General features: G+C 38.3%; 1 protein-coding gene across 9 annotated transcripts in view; it reads left to right on the top strand.

The window, feature by feature from the left end:
• The window catches only part of RGPD4 (RANBP2 like and GRIP domain containing 4), a 37,438-nt gene that overhangs the window by 1,264 nt on the left and 19,130 nt on the right, over positions 1–17,044 (top strand). For all 9 annotated transcript variants that reach the window (XM_081198197.1, XM_081198196.1, XM_081198195.1 and 6 more), the window contains exons 2-17: positions 2,377–2,444; positions 3,271–3,382; positions 4,827–4,979; positions 5,422–5,652; positions 6,582–6,733; positions 7,055–7,247; positions 8,788–8,878; positions 9,690–9,899; positions 11,123–11,301; positions 11,395–11,570; positions 11,864–11,987; positions 12,712–12,873; positions 14,630–14,767; positions 14,863–15,009; positions 15,506–15,688; positions 15,769–15,852. In XM_081198197.1, coding sequence (XP_081054323.1) covers positions 2,377–2,444; positions 3,271–3,382; positions 4,827–4,979; positions 5,422–5,652; positions 6,582–6,733; positions 7,055–7,247; positions 8,788–8,878; positions 9,690–9,899; positions 11,123–11,301; positions 11,395–11,570; positions 11,864–11,987; positions 12,712–12,873; positions 14,630–14,767; positions 14,863–15,009; positions 15,506–15,688; positions 15,769–15,852 — 2,403 coding nt within the window. The remainder of the gene's footprint in view (positions 1–2,376; positions 2,445–3,270; positions 3,383–4,826; positions 4,980–5,421; positions 5,653–6,581; positions 6,734–7,054; positions 7,248–8,787; positions 8,879–9,689; positions 9,900–11,122; positions 11,302–11,394; positions 11,571–11,863; positions 11,988–12,711; positions 12,874–14,629; positions 14,768–14,862; positions 15,010–15,505; positions 15,689–15,768; positions 15,853–17,044) is intronic.

The following is a 17,044-nucleotide window of genomic DNA, read 5'->3' as shown; positions in this document are numbered from 1 at the left end:
GTCTAATGCAAATTCTTCTGCTTTTTCTATTCATAAAAAGACAGGAGCCACCTCCAGGCCTGTGCTTGGTAATCTTAATGTATGTTGGCTTTTCCATCTGACTTTCCTCCAGCTAATATATTGTGAACTTTCCAATGTAAACAGACAGTTGTGGTTCATGATCTGTCTGCGAACCAATCTCTTAGGTGGAACCTCCTTCTGAGAAGACATATATAGGACTGCCCTCTTAAACCTGTACTCTTTTCACTGTGGCATCATATAGCACTCTTGCCGGCTGCCTCTGGGTGTGGTATAAACTTTATAAATGCTGGTTTTAAAATAGTTGACATGAGGTTGCTCAACTAACCTTCTTAATGTTTTTTGCTTTAAAAATCCATTCACAATTACAGTGGCCAGTGGTTATTGTCCTCATTAAAAACAATGTTTTTTTCTTCCAACATATTTCATGTGAAGTAGTATTTGGTAATTGAACACTTAACCATGTGTTTGTGTATTTTAAAAACATTTCCTGCAGTTTTCTAGGTGCTACATCATGAATAATTTGATATTCCTATACTGAACTGTATAGGTTTTTTTTCTCTCCCCCTCAAAAAAAATCCCTAATGTTGCTTTGGTTAAGTTTCACTTTCCCATTCTTCTTAGCAGTTGTGAGTTATGTCCTGGCAGGAATTGGAAGTTGTCCTTCCTAAATTCTAATTAAAAATCATTGCCTTTTCTTCCTTGAGGTTTGTGGGATTATTATGGCAAAGAGCTTTAGATAGTCTAGTTTCTTTTTGTATTCTTTGATCTGTTGTCTCTCTGATAAAAGTATTTCTGCCTGAGATGGACATAAAACTAATTAATTTAGGACAAGGCACAGAAATAACTTTCTTTCATGAAACAAATGGGGTATTCCCCTGACGGTACATACAAATGACAAGTTGCAGAAACTATTGAGCAGTTCTTCATATAGGTAGGCAATGCTATGGACAATTCAACTAAAGGGAGTAAAAAAGAATCCCTGACCTAACATGAAAATTGCATTTTGTTGTCTTGACTGTCTTAATGAAAGCATAGTTTCTGAGTATAGGAAGCTGCCATACATTTTGCTGCCACTCCCTTCTCTGAAACACCAAATTGACAGTTGTTACTTGTCAGCTTTGAATAATTCACATGGTGGTATCTATATGATAGATTTTATGCTTATACAGAAAAAGGCTGTTACTGGGCCTTAGCAGATAATGGGTGCACTCTGCACTTAAAGTACTGAGCATGCTGCAGGAAGAAAATACAGGGTGGCATTAGGTGATCTATTTTTCCTCCCCTGTGTACCCCCCAAATCTTCAGATGATCCACTAATCCCTAGAGCAGATTTTGAGGGCCAACAGGGAGCATAACCCTTGTTACATAAGTGGATACCCAGCATGGTTTTGACTCCAGGGTTCTGCTGCATTTGGCACAAGGCGTAAAGTTTACCTTTACCTTAAATACAAATTGCAGGAGGGACTATATTTCTGTCCTGGGTCCTGACAGTTTGCAGCTCTGCTGGTTAGTGCTGCAAAGTTGACAATTTCTGCAAAGCCCAGTGTTTGTCACTGGTGCCATTAGGTGAAAGTTTCCTATCAAGATGAGGACCTCTTTCTTTGCCTTCCACTATATATCAGGGTGATTTTTTCCAAGAATAACCACCATTGAAAACAGCAACAGCTAGATATTCAGAATTAACAAGAGGGAAGGAAGCAAATGAACACCTCAATCTTAGTCATTGATTAGGCCTTGGCATCTTCATATGGTGCTATTGAATAGGCCTTTGTCCTCAAAAGGCAATCAGTATGACTTATGCTTGGCTATTTCATGGTTGCAAAACTTATTGTTTTTGATAACCATTATTTAAGCATAGATTAGGTTAATTTGATTAGGCTGGTAATGGAGATGTAGTTGGCACATAACTTCCATCTTGGATCAGTGAATGTTCTTTGTCACAGGACATTCAACCACCCAGGCCTTGACTGATGAGGGAGGCAGTGTCAGGAATCCTCTTTGAACTTATTTTTTAAGAAATACTTCAGCATCTAGCACAGCTCATTACAGTTGTTAAACAGCAGGTAGAACAATCATTATTACATGGTCTTCAAGATCCTCAGCAATTTTCAAGTGGTCTGAGGGGTAGGAGTTTGGGAATCACTGATCTAGAGGCTTGCTGTGGTTCATTCCTGTCACCGGACAATAACTTATTGTGATGAATTAAATGCTTAGAAAGACGCTTGGAAACAGCTCTTTCTCACTCTAGCATTGTAAATACTTAGGATAGAGTTATGCAGATAAAATTCTGGCTGTTCAATGACCAAACTGTAAGTGAATTACTATCAGCATTAACAAAAGTATTTTTCTCTCTAGAAATCCATGAAAGGGTTCTTTTTTGCTAAGCTGTATTATGAAACAAAGGAATATGAATTGGCTAAAAGGTAATACAAAATATTATTCATTAAAATGTATAATTATTCCAATGATTGATTTTACTCTGATTCAGAATAACTTGTGTTTGGTTAATTGTTTATGAGAGAACTCTGCATGACGAGTGTTGATAGGCTTATACCAACCACCCCCAACTTTCTGTTCTCCGGATGTTTTGGCTGCAGCTGATAAGGCTGAAGGTCAAAACATCCAGAAGGCACCAGGCTGGAGAATGCTGGCTTTTACTAATCATATATAATTATTTTCAGGTTTTATATTGTTCCATGTAGAACTAACACTGGCAGTTGCTTCATAACCAAGTACAGTGGTGCCTCGCAAGACGAAATTAATTCGTTCCGCGAGTTTTGTCGCCTAGCGAATTTTTCGTCTTGCGAAGCACGGTGTCGGAAAAGTTTTGGAAAAGCTTCAAAAATCACCAAAAACCTCAAAAAAGGCTACCACACCGCGTTCTATGAGTTGCTCCTCGAAGTCAAGTCGCAACTGTATTAATGGTGTTAAGAAAAAGGAAACAAACTTGCAAAAAACGCAATACGTTTTCGTCTTGCGAAGCAAGCCCATAGGGAAATTTGTCTTGCGAAGCAGCTCAAAAACCGCAAAACCCTTTCGTCTAGCGAGTTTTTCATCTTGCGAGACATTCGTCTTGCGGGGCACCACTGTACTGTGGTTTTTGCATTGTTAAATATGCCAAGCTTGGGGCTCCTAATTCACATTTATAGCGTGACTATTAAATGCATTGACATCACCTACGTCTATTCTGGAGTGATATCATTAGTCATTGATGGCTGCTATGTTAACTTGCTATGCTGTTTTTTAAAGGTACATATCTACATATCTCAGTGTCCAAGAAAGAGATCCCAAGGCACACAAATTCTTGGGACAACTCTATGAAGCTGAAGAAAACATAGAGAAAGCTGTAGGTTGTTATAAGGTAAAAAAAAAAATGCTTCTACATTATTGTTTCTAGAGGCTGTTGTATATGAAATATTTACTTAGATATATTTTATTTTGCTAGAGCATATTTTGGAATGCTATGAAATATTTTTAAAGTGTTGCTGCCTTGGCTGTAATTAAACAATAGAATTACCAAATGTCAGTCCCACAAAAACCTTTGTTGCCTCCAAAAAAGTATGTGTTTTGAGCATGGGTAAAGCATGGTTGTAGAGCAGCCACCAAGACTGTCCCTTACAAGATGTAATTCTATAGTATTCCATGGGGGGGGGGGGTTCCTAGGGTAACAATTGGCCATTCCCACCTCAGATTGCCACACAGAGAGTTGGCAAAATAATTTGAATGATTCTGAAACACTTAACAGGTCATTTAGGTTACTACATTATGTTCCGTGGTATCAAAAGATAGGTCAATTGGGTCTGTCAGGTCAATATAGTGAGGGGAACTTCCTGTTGATTCCTAAAGCATGAAATGTTGACCAGAAGACTGTTGGTTATAATGCTGAGCTTCTCATTGGTCTTGATTCATAATTCTGGTATCTTTTAAATAGACCTTAGAGTTTCATAAACTTTCCTTTTACTGGAAAGCACAGAACCAAACAGAAGAAATATTTTTTTATACACACACACTTGGCATATCATCTGAGCTGGGCTTTCAAGCAGCAGGAAGTTATAGCAGTCAACTTCTCATATAAGTTTCAGGGAATATTAGCTCTTCCATAATCTGAGCTAGGATCTCAACCTGATTTTTTCATATCCCACCTTGGCACATAAGCTACTATGCCTTACTATGTGTTATAAGCTTAATAAAAAGTCCACTTTAATATTGAAGTTTGGAGTAGGTGACAGGAATCCTGCTGAGTTGGCCTTTTGTGATGGGTTCCCCTATAGCTTTCAGAACCAATGAAAGGAATTTTGTGCTGTCTTCTAAGTGATAGAATCACAGTATGGAATTTAGCCACATCTTGACTTGTCAGCTTGGGAAATGCTCAGACTGTGTTGTGGTACAGGGCAACTTGGCAAGGAAAAACAACACTTCTGTGAATCATGTTTCTGATCTGTACAAATACTTGTCTCTTGTGATATTTCATAAGCATAACATCATTCTCTAATGCTAAAGCATGCCACACCTGTCTAGAAGTCTTTCCCTTTCTTGGTCCTTTGTGAATGCTGTGTTTATGAAGTGGTGAAGGCTGCACTAATCTACAGAAGTGTGGTAACAAAGTAGTCACCTGCATCTCTTCCATCATTCTACACCTGAGTAGCATTGCAAATAAGGCAGTGAAGTGATCTTCTTAAACAGCTGTATAAGCCTCTTTAACTTGGTTTATGTGTTCTGGTAGTCTATATTGCAACATTTTGCATCACAGAAAAACAGAATTAAACTATATATACGGTACTTCTTCTTTTCAATTGTGGCTTTAGCGTTCAGTGGAGTTGAACCCAACACAGAAAGACCTTGTATTGAAGATTGCAGAGCTGCTGTGCAGTAATGATATTACTGATGGAAGAGCAAAATACTGGGTTGACAGAGCAGCCAAGCTTTTTCCTGGAAGCCCTTCAGTTTTTCGACTAAAGGTAACCTTAACCTCCCCCTCCCCACCTTGAGTATTGTCACAGCTTACAGAATAAACCTGGGCACAATTTGGACACAATCTTTACATGAAATTGGCAGTATGAAAAGTTTGGCAATAAGTTAGTAGTTGTAACTTTGTTAATACCTGCTGTTTTCTTAGTTTTCTCAAAAAAAATAGAAACCTGATAACATGTAACACTTCCTATCATAGTTAAGAAACTCCTGATTTTTTTTTTAAAGCCCCGCTCAAAGAAACTGCGATGCATTTCCAGATATGTAGTGGATTCAGATGTTTATTGCTATATTGTCTCAAAACTAGCTTCCTTATGTAATGCAGTTTTATATAAAGAAGCAATAAGAATGATGTTATTCCTTGAGAATGCTTGAAAGCCTTGTGTTTAAGTAAATAAATATAAAATGTCAACCCTTTTATCTTTACTGTAGGAGAGTCTGGTGGATTGCAAGAGTGAGACTGGATGGAACCAGCTTCTTGATTTGATCCAGTCAGAATTGTGTGCCAGACCTGATGATGTTTATGTTAACATTCGATTAGTGAAGCTCTACTTATCAAACAAAAATCTTGCAGCTGCTGTGGCACATTGTCAGGAAGCAGAGAAAAAAATACCATTGCAGTCAAGCTTGGAATGGTGTTCGTGTGTTGTACATACACTTAAGGTTTGTTTAATTATATTTGTCTTGTAAAAATACTTCTTTTTGTAATTTCCTATAGAAAATATTATACTAACTTCAAGTGAAGACTAAACCCAGTTTAAACTTCCTTTATTAATTGGATCCAGTTGCATGACAGAACTTACTTTTGATCAGAGTTTGAGCAAGCAAATAACATTATAATAACCAGGTCTACAAAGGCCTACAATATGCTTTTACTGGGTTTCATCTACAAATACCCCTCATGAGAAAGGTGTCTTCAGCCCCTAGAGATGCCATTTCACATTTGACTAAGCATTTATAAGAAACATTGAGACTAAGTCAAAAGCTGTTCTTTCAAGTGCACAACCTTGTGAGGAGCCTGAGAACTACACTAGAATCTACCTATGGGTAGGACTGCATGAACTCATGCAAGTACCTGCGGAACAGCCCTAAAAAAGTTTCCTTCTGCTCATGATTTTGCCTTGCTAAAATATAGTGGGTCACCCCAGTGATCTAGAACATGGACAACACATGGAGGTGTTCAGGGCCTTCTGCAGTGCATGAAGCAGACTGGCATATTTTTGTCCTGCCACTCAAACCTCACTCTTCGGAGGGCATGTGCAAAATGCTGAAAAGTCCTTCTCAGCATTTTGTACACACCCTCAACTCTTTCATTGCTCTTTTGGAGTCCACTGAGGTAATGATGCTCACTTGGTGTCTTAAAAGATAGCTTAAAATATCCCTGATAAAGCTGCTAAAAATAAAATCCTCACGGTCTACCCGGAGTAAGATTTTTGCTTTATTTAATTTTGGGCTGCTGAATTTCAGTAGAGAATGAGTACACAAAGTAGGGTCTGATCTTGCTTAATAAAACACATTGGAGATCTGGTGGCTGAGCCATAATACACATTGACTAAACAAAATATTTTTTTTAATTTTAATTTTTTTCCTAGGAATATCTTGACTCTCCACAGGAGTTGGAATCCAATAAACCTAACGAGCAAAAGACTAGATCCCGTCGGGATCTTTTGTTGGCTTATTCAAATCTGGTCGTGATGACGCTTTCAAACAGAGGTGTAGAAGAAAGCAGAGAATCCCTCCAAAGGTATCTTGATTTGTTCAATTCAGAACTCTTCTAAATGAAGAGTTGATGAAATGCCCCCATTTTTGTATTGTGAAATGTCCTTGCTTTTGTATTGTGTCCGCACGAAAGCCCCTTAATTCAGTTGAATATTTTATTAGTTGCTTTCATGTGCTGCTTTTTGCATATTTGCAGTGTATATATGTGTCCTATATGGCAGAGGAACAATAAGCAGGAGCCACTAGTAAAGAAACCAGTCAAAAGTATTTACTGGTGTTGCTGTTTCTGTAACTGTACTTTGTTGAGCTATGAAACTACTGTTATTAATGAACACTTATCTTGTAGCTTTGATCATGCACTCCATTCAGTGAAACCTCATGCAGCTGGAGGTGATGAACTTTCTGTAACTTTCCTGGAAATGAAAGGCCACTTCTACATGCATGCTGGAACTCTGCTGTTGAAAATGGCCCAGGAAAGTGAAATGCAGTGGAGAGCTGTTTCAGAATTGGCAGCTTTATGTTACCTTCTAGCTTTTCAGGTACGTTCTTCTCAAGTAACATGTTGCCCTCAGTCATTTATAGTATTTGTGCTGTAGATTTCAGTGTTAAAAGTGTCAAGGAGTGTTTGTATATGCATGATACTGCAGGGGGGGGTGAAATTTGTTCTGTTTGTGCTTTTTTGTTTTTTTAAAAAAGGACAAAATCAAAATTGAATGCTTTTCAGTAGAATTGCATATCTAGAGATAAAAGGAAATAAGTATGTGTGAAATCAGGAGGAATCTGCTGTCTACAGATAATTTAGCCCAGCCAATTAATTTTGCTGGTCACCTTTGGCTTTCGTGGGAAGCCAACACATTGTATCCCAGTACAGTGGTGCCTCGCAAGACGAAATCAATTCGTTCCGCGAGTTTTGTCGTCTTGCGATTTTTTTCGTCTTGCGAAGCACGGTGTCAGGAAAGTTTTGGAAAAGCTTCAAAAATCACCAAAGTCTTTAAAAACCTCAAAAAAGGCTACCACACCGCGTTCTATGAGTTGGTCCTTGAAGTCAAGTCGCAACTGTATTAACGGTGTTAAGAAAAAGGAAACAAACTTGCAAGACGTTTCCGTCTTGCGAAGCAAGCCCATAGGGAAAATTGTCTTGCGAAGCAGCTCAAAAAACAAAAAACCCTTTCGTCTAGCGAGTTTTTTGTCTTGCGAGGTACCACTGTATACCATACTATTGTCTGCATTCTTGCTTGGAGAATAGTGTGGTACAATGTGGCTGCTGCCTCGATGTACGCACATCCTCTTCTGGCACCTTTACTAAACTAGCTTCACTGTGTGCCATTATTGCAATGCACTAATGGAAGTTTTTAATGTTTGATATTTTATTCTGTTTAATATTCTGTTGGGAGCCACCCAGAGTAGCTGGGAAAACCCAGCCAGATGGGCACCGTATAAATAATAAATATTTATTTATTTATTATTACTTATTTATACATGCATACATCTGTGATAATTAGGATGCTTTATATTACTTTGACAGATTATATCATCCTCTTATGCCAGTTTTCTCTCCAGCCAAAGGGTAGAGTCCCTAGCCCTGCCTTCCCAAATCTGGTGCCCATCAGATGTTTTTTATTACAATTTGCATAATCTGTGATCACTGGACATTTCTGGGACTGATAGGAATTGTAGTCCAAAACATTTGGAGGCCAACAGGTTGGGTGAGGCTACTCTGGACTCTCTGAAGTTAGCTCTATCAAATAATTACTATTGGACTGTTCTTAAATGACTTTCCACCACCATATCTTGATGAGTAAAAGCAAGACTTGCAGTTCAAAATACTATTCCTTTCCCTTCATTTCTTGAGAAAGAAGCAATAAGTCTGTATTCATTCAACTTGTCCTTGGCATAGAGCAATGTAGAGTCAAAAAATGTTCAGCTTGGCACTTTGGACAAAAATGTAATGTAAAATTTATGATTGTACTAGACATGATTTCTACACTTCACAGAAATGGATTTTATTCTTAAGCTTAGTATTGTTATAATATATTTCACTGCAGAGCGAATTCTTTACACTTGTCTAATCTCTACCAGGTTCCTAGACCAAAGTCAAAACTAATAAAAGGCGATCAAGCTGAACAAGAGAAGTTGGAAATGTTAGCCTGTGATCGACAGAGCCAGTCTGGTAATAATATTCAAAGTCAGATTTCATTTTAGAATCAAAGCTGTGGACATCTAGTAGCAATTCTAAAGCAGCGTGTAAAGACTTCACTCAGTTAAAATTAAAAGTAACAAACCTTTAATAGGCAATGCTAAGAATTCAAAGCATAATGTGGGTTTTAAAGAATGGCAGCGCTAGAGGCCCCAGCATAACTTTTCAATATGTCCTCTTGACTAAGATTCATTTTCTGCCTTCTGAGTCTTCAAACCTGCAGTTATTTCCCCTTTGAACAGAATGTTTTAAATTTAACAGCTTAACTCTTTGGGTGGTATTCAACAAAGTACTTCCACTAGCACAAGGATTTCTGCTTCTACTGTACAACACAACTTCCCCCCTTTCTCTCCCCATATGCCTCACACGCACCCCAGATCTGCCCTAGAAGGTTGAAGGAATCCCAGAACAGATTTAGCAGGGCATGGAAGGGAAGTTCTGTTGTGTGGCCAAAGTTATTGTACCAGTGGAACTACTTCATTCAATGCTGCCCTCTGAACTCAAGTTATGGACTTGACAAATTTACTCAAGGGGTTGTATCTTCCAAAGTATTTTCATTTGCACAAGGACTTTCATTCGCTCAATGAAAGTGTTGCCACCTCCTTCTCTCCCTAGATGCTCCCCAAATTTGTTCTGGGGGGAGTGCCTGGGGGGGTGGAGTTTCATTGTGCAGGCTGAAGTCCTTGCATAAATTGAACAAATTCATTGAATACATGATATTTGGTGTATATTTGCCAAATAGAAACTTGACTTTTGGTTAATCATGTATCTCTTACCTTTTCAGGACATATGCTGCTAAACCTAAGCCATAGGAAGCAGGATTTTTTCAAGGAGATTGTTGAATCATTTGCAAACAAGAGTGGACAGTCTGCCTTAATTGATGCACTATTTGGGAGTGGTTCTTCTACAGAGAATTCCTTTCTTGGCACAGATGATATCAGAAATGTTGGTGTGCAAGTACCAGAATATGGAGAACTAGCTAGATACGATATTGGTAAGAAGATTGGTTTATTTATTTATTTTATATTATAAATTCATTGCATATTATGAAATAGATACACACATACAGCATGATACTTCAAGATTAAAAGCACTGGAAGAAGCAGGTGAATTTAAATACTAGCTCATGAAAAGATATTAAAGTGGACTGGGGAACATTTTTTGCACCAGTGACCATATCTTAATCTGGCCCCAGCCTCTAGACCAAGTTTGACAGGAGGGGAAGTATTCTACCTGCCAGTAACGGGGGGGGGGGGGTGTCACGTGATTGGCAGATAAGTTGCCCTGGCCATACGTCTAAATTCCTTGCAGTCTCTGCTGTCCTGTTTGAGCATGGAAGAGCAGGATATTCATTTGGAAGAAAGTGCCTATTTCTTTGTTGTGTGATCGAGAGGTCTGTCCAAGCCATTGTCTATAAAGCAGGCATTCGCTCTAGCAGGGATTGCTGCATTGTGCAGCAACAAAGAAAAAAGCAGGGAATTCTAGCTTTTGCTGCTCCACACAAAAGCAAGGAGACCTGTTTGTTTGTTTGTTTGTTTGTTTGTTTGTTTGTTTGTTTGTTTTGGAAAGCCCAGGTCATGATGATGCTTTTTGGAGGTTGAAGAGATCAGTGCAGTTTGGGTTTTCCAAGAGGGTCTCACCCATCAGTTTATATCACCAGTTATGTTAGCTGATTGATGGATGAGCACGGTTTGGAAAGATGACCTCGCAGGCCAAATGGAACCCCCTGATGGGTCCAGATTGACTCATGGACTGGAGTTCCCCCACCCCTCCTTTAAACGAACTCACTTTTTCAAGTGTACCATTTTACATATAAGGGTATGCTTTGATTATCAAAGCAGTTTGCATAACTTAAGATGCTAAATTCTCTGACTAGTTGTATTTAGAAGCGGTAGTGAATAATGGCTTATGTACCACAGTAGATGGTGTTTGTGTTTCTGTCATTCTAAACAGAATACTTGTGGACAGGTCTGTAGAAATCTAAATAGTCAGTGGAGCCTCAGTAACTGGCAAAACTGCATCGGAAACTGCTACTGAGCTATGTTTTGAACACCTGCTTTGTACAGGATGTGAGCTGAGGCATTGATTCACATTTTTAACTGTTTTGGAATTAACATGAGATGATATTAGCATGAGATGATGGCTTGCTTACTGTCTTCTGCTGTCGTATCACACAGTTGCATCTTTCGAAATGAACCAGCACTTTCTTGTTGTTAGGTGCCATTAGAGCCCACAGTGGTAGTCTCCAACACCTCATATGGCTTGGTCTGCAGTGGAAATCCATATCACCCCTGCAAACCTTTCGCAAATGGTTGAAGCAACTTTTCCACTTGCCTCAGGAAACATCCAGACTTGAGACCAATGCTCCTGAATCGATTTGCATGTTGGACCTTGAAGTAAGGAAATGCTTCCAGCATTAATTTCTACCACAATTTGAGTTAATAAAGCAATTTATTGTATAACTTAAAATGTGTGTGTTTGCAAAACAGGTATTTCTGCTTGGGGTGATATTTACCTGTCATTTGCAATTGGAAGAGAAATTTAATACCAAGTACACTGTGCACCGGCCTCAATTCCTACCACTACCAGTATGCAAGCAACTTTGTACCGAGAGGCAGAGGGCCTGGTGGGATGCTGTTTATGCTCTTGTTCACAAACAAACTGTGTAAGTATGACTTTTTTTGGTTATGGTAGTCATCCTTACAATAGACATGTGGCTGTCGACTACATATAGCAACTTTTAATGCCCATTTCTCATGCTGAAGGATTATATATATATGACAGCTTGTGTGAAATGGCTAGCTTTTATATATTTACAAGAAAACTTTTTTAATCCTTTGTCTTTGGGGTTAAGAATGGACTTTACAACTTTTAGTCTATAGATAATCAAGCAGAAACTAGTAATTAAGAACTACATTACGCAGCTGACGCATTTCTGTTGCACACATTACTTTTCAGGTCCGGGACAGCAGCAAAAGTGAGGCTTCTAGTCCAACATGAAATAAGCATCCTCAGAGCCTTAGGTAAACATGGTCTTCAGCCAGCTCTGATCATGCACTGGGCAAAAAGTCTCCTTAAAACAGTAAGTAAGAAGATGCCATTTTCAGTAAATTTGAAGCTATAAAGTTAATTTCTTAACCTTGTATGATCCATGCAGCCTATTGCAGGTATTTAGATTATATGTGGGGAGACAAGTCTGGAATGTAGTTGCCACCACCTTTTAAAACACCAATGGAAAACCTCTGGCCCTGCCTAAATGACTTAAGCTCCAGATATCTGAAAGACCATCCCCATCTCTACTAACTTTCTCTAGTGTTAAGGTCACCAGAGGAGAATCTCTTGGTAATTGCTGCCTTCAGAGATTTGGGGAATGGTGGCCCAAGAGAGGGCTTTCTCTGTGGCAGTCCCTAAATTATGGGACTTCCTCCCTGTCATTGTGTCTGGCATCTTCATTGTATAGTTTTTGCTGTGTGCTGAAGATACAGCTCTTTACTCTGGCCTTTGACAGTTAAGGTATTTTGTTTTTTAAATTATTCAATGAATTGTTTCATTTGTCTTATTATTGTGACTGTTTTACCAGCTTTTATAATTGTATATTCTGTTGCCATAATCCACCCTGTAACCTTCCAGTGATGGGTGGGTATGAAATCTAATAAATCATAAATAAATACAACACTTGCATGTACAACTGGAATTCTGAACGTTAATAGAGAAATGTGAAATAGTGTCATCAGGGCTATCATTGATATATACAGTGATTTACTGAGTTTAACATTAAAAATAACTCAAATTATGTTACTTCACAGGGTTGCAGTCTTAATTCTTTCTATGACCAAAGAGATTACATTGGACGAAGTGTTTATTACTGGAAGAAAGTTTTGCCAATGCTTGAGACAATCAAGAAGAAGAGAAGTATTCCTGAACCAATTAACCCATTGTTCAATCACTTTCATAGTGAAGATATTCAGGTAATAAGGCAGCTCAAATCTTCCTATGGTAGTCTTTATATTTCTAAATGCTTTTGGGGTCTTATCTGCAGTTTCTTACTTTGATTTCTTGTTTCTTGTTGCCGCTTCTCCTCTAACTCAACCCCACCTCCATAAGCGGTTACTGTTTACATTCCAACTCTGGCAACAACAAAAAAGCTACTTGCCAACTCTTGAACCATCAGCAGATCTGTCTGCTTCCACCATTAGCGTACTTTGAGACCCACACATTTGGAATTGGTCCAGTCTTCCTTCATAAGCCACAAACGTTAATTATGTGCTGGTAACATAATTTGTCTGCTAGCTAGGTGTTGCTCAAAATTTTATTTTATTTTATTTGGAACTTAACTGATCTCACTATTTGACTTGGATGTCATGCAGTCATCAAACACAGCTCATGATGGGTCTTAACATAATGAAATATGAGAGGTTGCTGAGGTACGGATCATAGCAGTTAATTCTCCAGAAGAGTGTGGAAACACCTATGTCACATTTGCTATGTGAACCTACAAGAAGAACATAATAGTCCTGCTGAATCAGACCAAAGACCCGTCTTATCCAGCATCCTGTTCTCACAGTGGCCAACTAGAGTGCCTATGGGAAGTATGCAAGCAGCACCTGAATGTAACATCACTCACCTCATTTACGATACCACTGATATTCAGGGACATACTGCCTCCAGCAGTGGTGGTGGAACATCTCCATTGTGGCTAAGTAGCCATTGGTAGCCTTTTTCTCCATATATAGGAGCTAGATGGTGTCCAGGAACTCAGCCCTTGGCTGGAAACATGATTATTCAGAGAAATTTTGACCCCATTCAGAATGAGCAGAATCTTCTTCCCCAGGTCCACAGAGTTGCCTCTCTTGTTGTCTGAATTCAACTTAAGTTTCTTAGTGCTTCCAGGCACTGATGTACAGTTTTTCTACCAATCCTGGGTTAATTTTTTTAAGTTGAGTTACTGGCATATTGATAGCACTGTGGCTTTGTATAGGCATCTGTGACAAGAAAAAACTTGTTGAGGACATTAACTCTTTCAGCATATAAACTCTTAATTCTACTACATGCTTTTCCAGTGTTTTCATTAGGGCTATATCAAATAGCATCAAGATTTTTGCTGCTAATCATGAGAAGGTGGAAGACCTATGCAAGTTTCTGGAGCGTCTCCCTTCCCCATGGAAAACTTAACCCACCATACACTAAGCCAACTGGGGCGGGGGGCAAATGTTTGTAATGCTTATTTTAAAATTTTTACAGAGTGGGAAACTGCAGGCCTTTTGGGTGGGACTATAAGGGACTCTCAACACTTCCTTTGCATATATGAAAATAACTTCCCCTTACATGCATGGTTGAAAATGCTGATTGAAAAATAGACCATGACTATGAATTGCCTTAATCTGTTAAGAAGTATTTGAACATATCATACGTGTATCTACATGCATGCTATTATTATAAATATAAAAGCACGTGTGTATTGTAGAAACACGCTTGCAGAAACAGTTTGTCAAATATTACATATGTGTTCCATACACACGTTTCAGTATGTTTTCTGCAAACGTATATCTGTCACTGGAATCGTATAACTTGAAAATCTGGTTATCATCTTGGACAAAGTAAGTAGTAGTTCCTCCCTTGAAAAGAGCAAAACTTACACACAATTGTAAATCATTAAACTGTGTAAAATATTTTGTACCAAAACATTTCCTTATATAAAACTAATTAATAAACCTTCTTTTTAAGGTTTCCCAGGTTGGTGTATATCAAGAAGAGGCACATATAGCATTTGCTATTTGGGATTCTGTAGATGGAAAAACAGACGATGCTATGCAAGCATTTGAAGCTATTAAAAATGTTGTCTCATATTGGAATCTTGCTCTGGTAAGTGTTACATTCCTTCAGGGGATTCCCCTGCCCTAACTGCATGCACACTTAATAAGCTGAATTCTCAACTGACTCTCTCTTTTCTTGGATAGATTTTCCAGAGGAAAGCTGAAGAGATAGAGAATGATGGTCTGTCATTAGAAGAACAAGAAGAATACAGAAATCTTCTGAAAAAGAGTAGAGACTACCTCATAAAAATTATAGATGAAAGCAGCAGCGATGCTTCAGTCACTGAAAAGGTTTAAAAATGTGTTTTTTAAAAAACTGCTAGGAAAATCTAGATAGGAAAAAAGCATTTGTCAGATTATATGTCTAGATATATAATACTTGGTTTAATAGTAAATCTACTAGAAATGTAGTAGAACTTAGTGGCTCTAAAGCCAACATTTGAGTATGGGTAGCTAAGAATTAAAACTTGTTCAGATGCAAAAATTCTATGCAAACTTTTTGGTGCTAGTGACCATTTTCTGTTTAATTAGTGAAATACAGATGGTTGTATCCAGTGTTGCTTGAGCAGATTTTTACTTGCACACCAGGACTTTGTCCTGTCACAAAAATTTGCTCTGGAGGGAGAGGTAGAACTCTGCCAAAAGAGCAGAATAGCAGCCCTAGATGCAACCCAGACTTCTGAAACCAATAATTTGTAAACCTGGGAAGAATATGCAGTTCATTAATGTAACCATGTATATATTTAAACTCACCCTAAATTCACACCCTCTTTAATTTTCGTCCTAGTTACCTGTATCCATAGAGACAGTTAAGGAGATGCTGGAAAGTATAATTCAAGAACTTGGAATCAATGGTGAAGAAAGGAGTCTTATCCTAAACAATGATTTGAGCCAACCAGTGGAGACGGAAATTAAACATTCTACCCCATCGCCCACAAAATTCTCTCTGTCTCCAAGTAAAAGCTACAAGGTATAGCAAACAAATGTTTTTGTTTTTAAAATCTCTATTATGTTTCAGTTGGTCTAATTACCTAACTATTGTTATTTCAGTTCTCGCCCAAAACTCCTCCTCGCTGGGCAGAGGATCAAAAATCACTACTTAAGATGATCTGTCAGCAAGTAGAATCCATAAAGGTAAATAAGAGCGCTGCTGTGTATGTTCTGTACTCCACTCTGGGGATAGATGTGATTTATTCAGCTTAGATAATCGAAGTCAGGATGGATAAGTCAAGTGTTCAAAAGGTCCTATCCAAATAATTATACTTCCAGAGTAATCATGCTTATGAGCAGTATGATTAATTTAAGTCAAAGTGCTGATTTTAACGTTGGCAGTCTAGACTGTCTTTTACTTTTGAGTTATTCAGCATGGTGCAAACAAATGCATTCATAGAAGTAGTCATTCTTGCTTAGGCAGGTTTAATTTCTATTACTGAAAATACAATTTCTATAAAAATGACTGAAGTATGATTATTTTCTGAAAGGTGGTATATGCAAGTTCAAAAATAAAAAATAAAACTTAACGGCAATTTACAAATATGTGAAATGATGCCCAGATTTCCCTTCTCCCACCCTGTGACCCATCCCCTAAAAATCTTCTTTGGTGGGTTGGGGGACCCTCTGAAGTAGCCTGAGATGAGTTCAGGGGCTGCAAGGGGAAGGGAAGAATGAGAAATTCCATTGTGTCTGCTGGCGCAACATTTTCTCATGTCCATGTATCAGAACAGAATTAACCCCAACGCTAAAGCAAAACGCTAAAGTAATAAGCTTATAGCAGCAGCAGACTAGAAAGGTTCAAGCTAGCTGAAGTACAGTTGTAGAATCTTGTTGCAAAGGAGCCTATTGTGACATCAGTTTCCTCTACTAGAGAGGGGAAAGACTCCTGGCCATTTTTGATTGAAAAAGAGAAGAGTGATAATTTGTACAGATCTTCATTAACACCAAAATACTAAATTCATTAAGGAATAAAGACCACTGTTTTGAGTAAACATGGTTATGTGTGTGCTGTAAGAAATAAGTAATAGCAAAGACTATATTTCATGGCTTTTTATACTCCAGAAGGTTTAAAGACTAAAAGAGCAATAAAATCAAAATCTGGGCTGTTCAGAATATATTTGATTTCTGTAACTGCTTTACTTTGCACACAGCTGTGCCTTGCTCAGTTAACCTTTCAACAGTAGTCAGTTCATGGTTCATTTTCAGTCATTGCCATCATCACTGCTACTAACTCAGAATTCATTCCCCAAATGCTAATAATAACACCATCCTCACACAAGAGGGAGGTACTGTACTGGCGTGCTTGCAGAAGTGCGAAAAATCTTTAGGGGAA

The sequence above is a fragment of the Podarcis bocagei genome (assembly GCF_964188305.1).
Source record: "Podarcis bocagei genome assembly, chromosome: 6".
NCBI classification, from domain to species: domain Eukaryota; kingdom Metazoa; phylum Chordata; class Lepidosauria; order Squamata; family Lacertidae; genus Podarcis; species Podarcis bocagei.
This window is presented reverse-complemented; position numbering and strand designations above follow the sequence as displayed.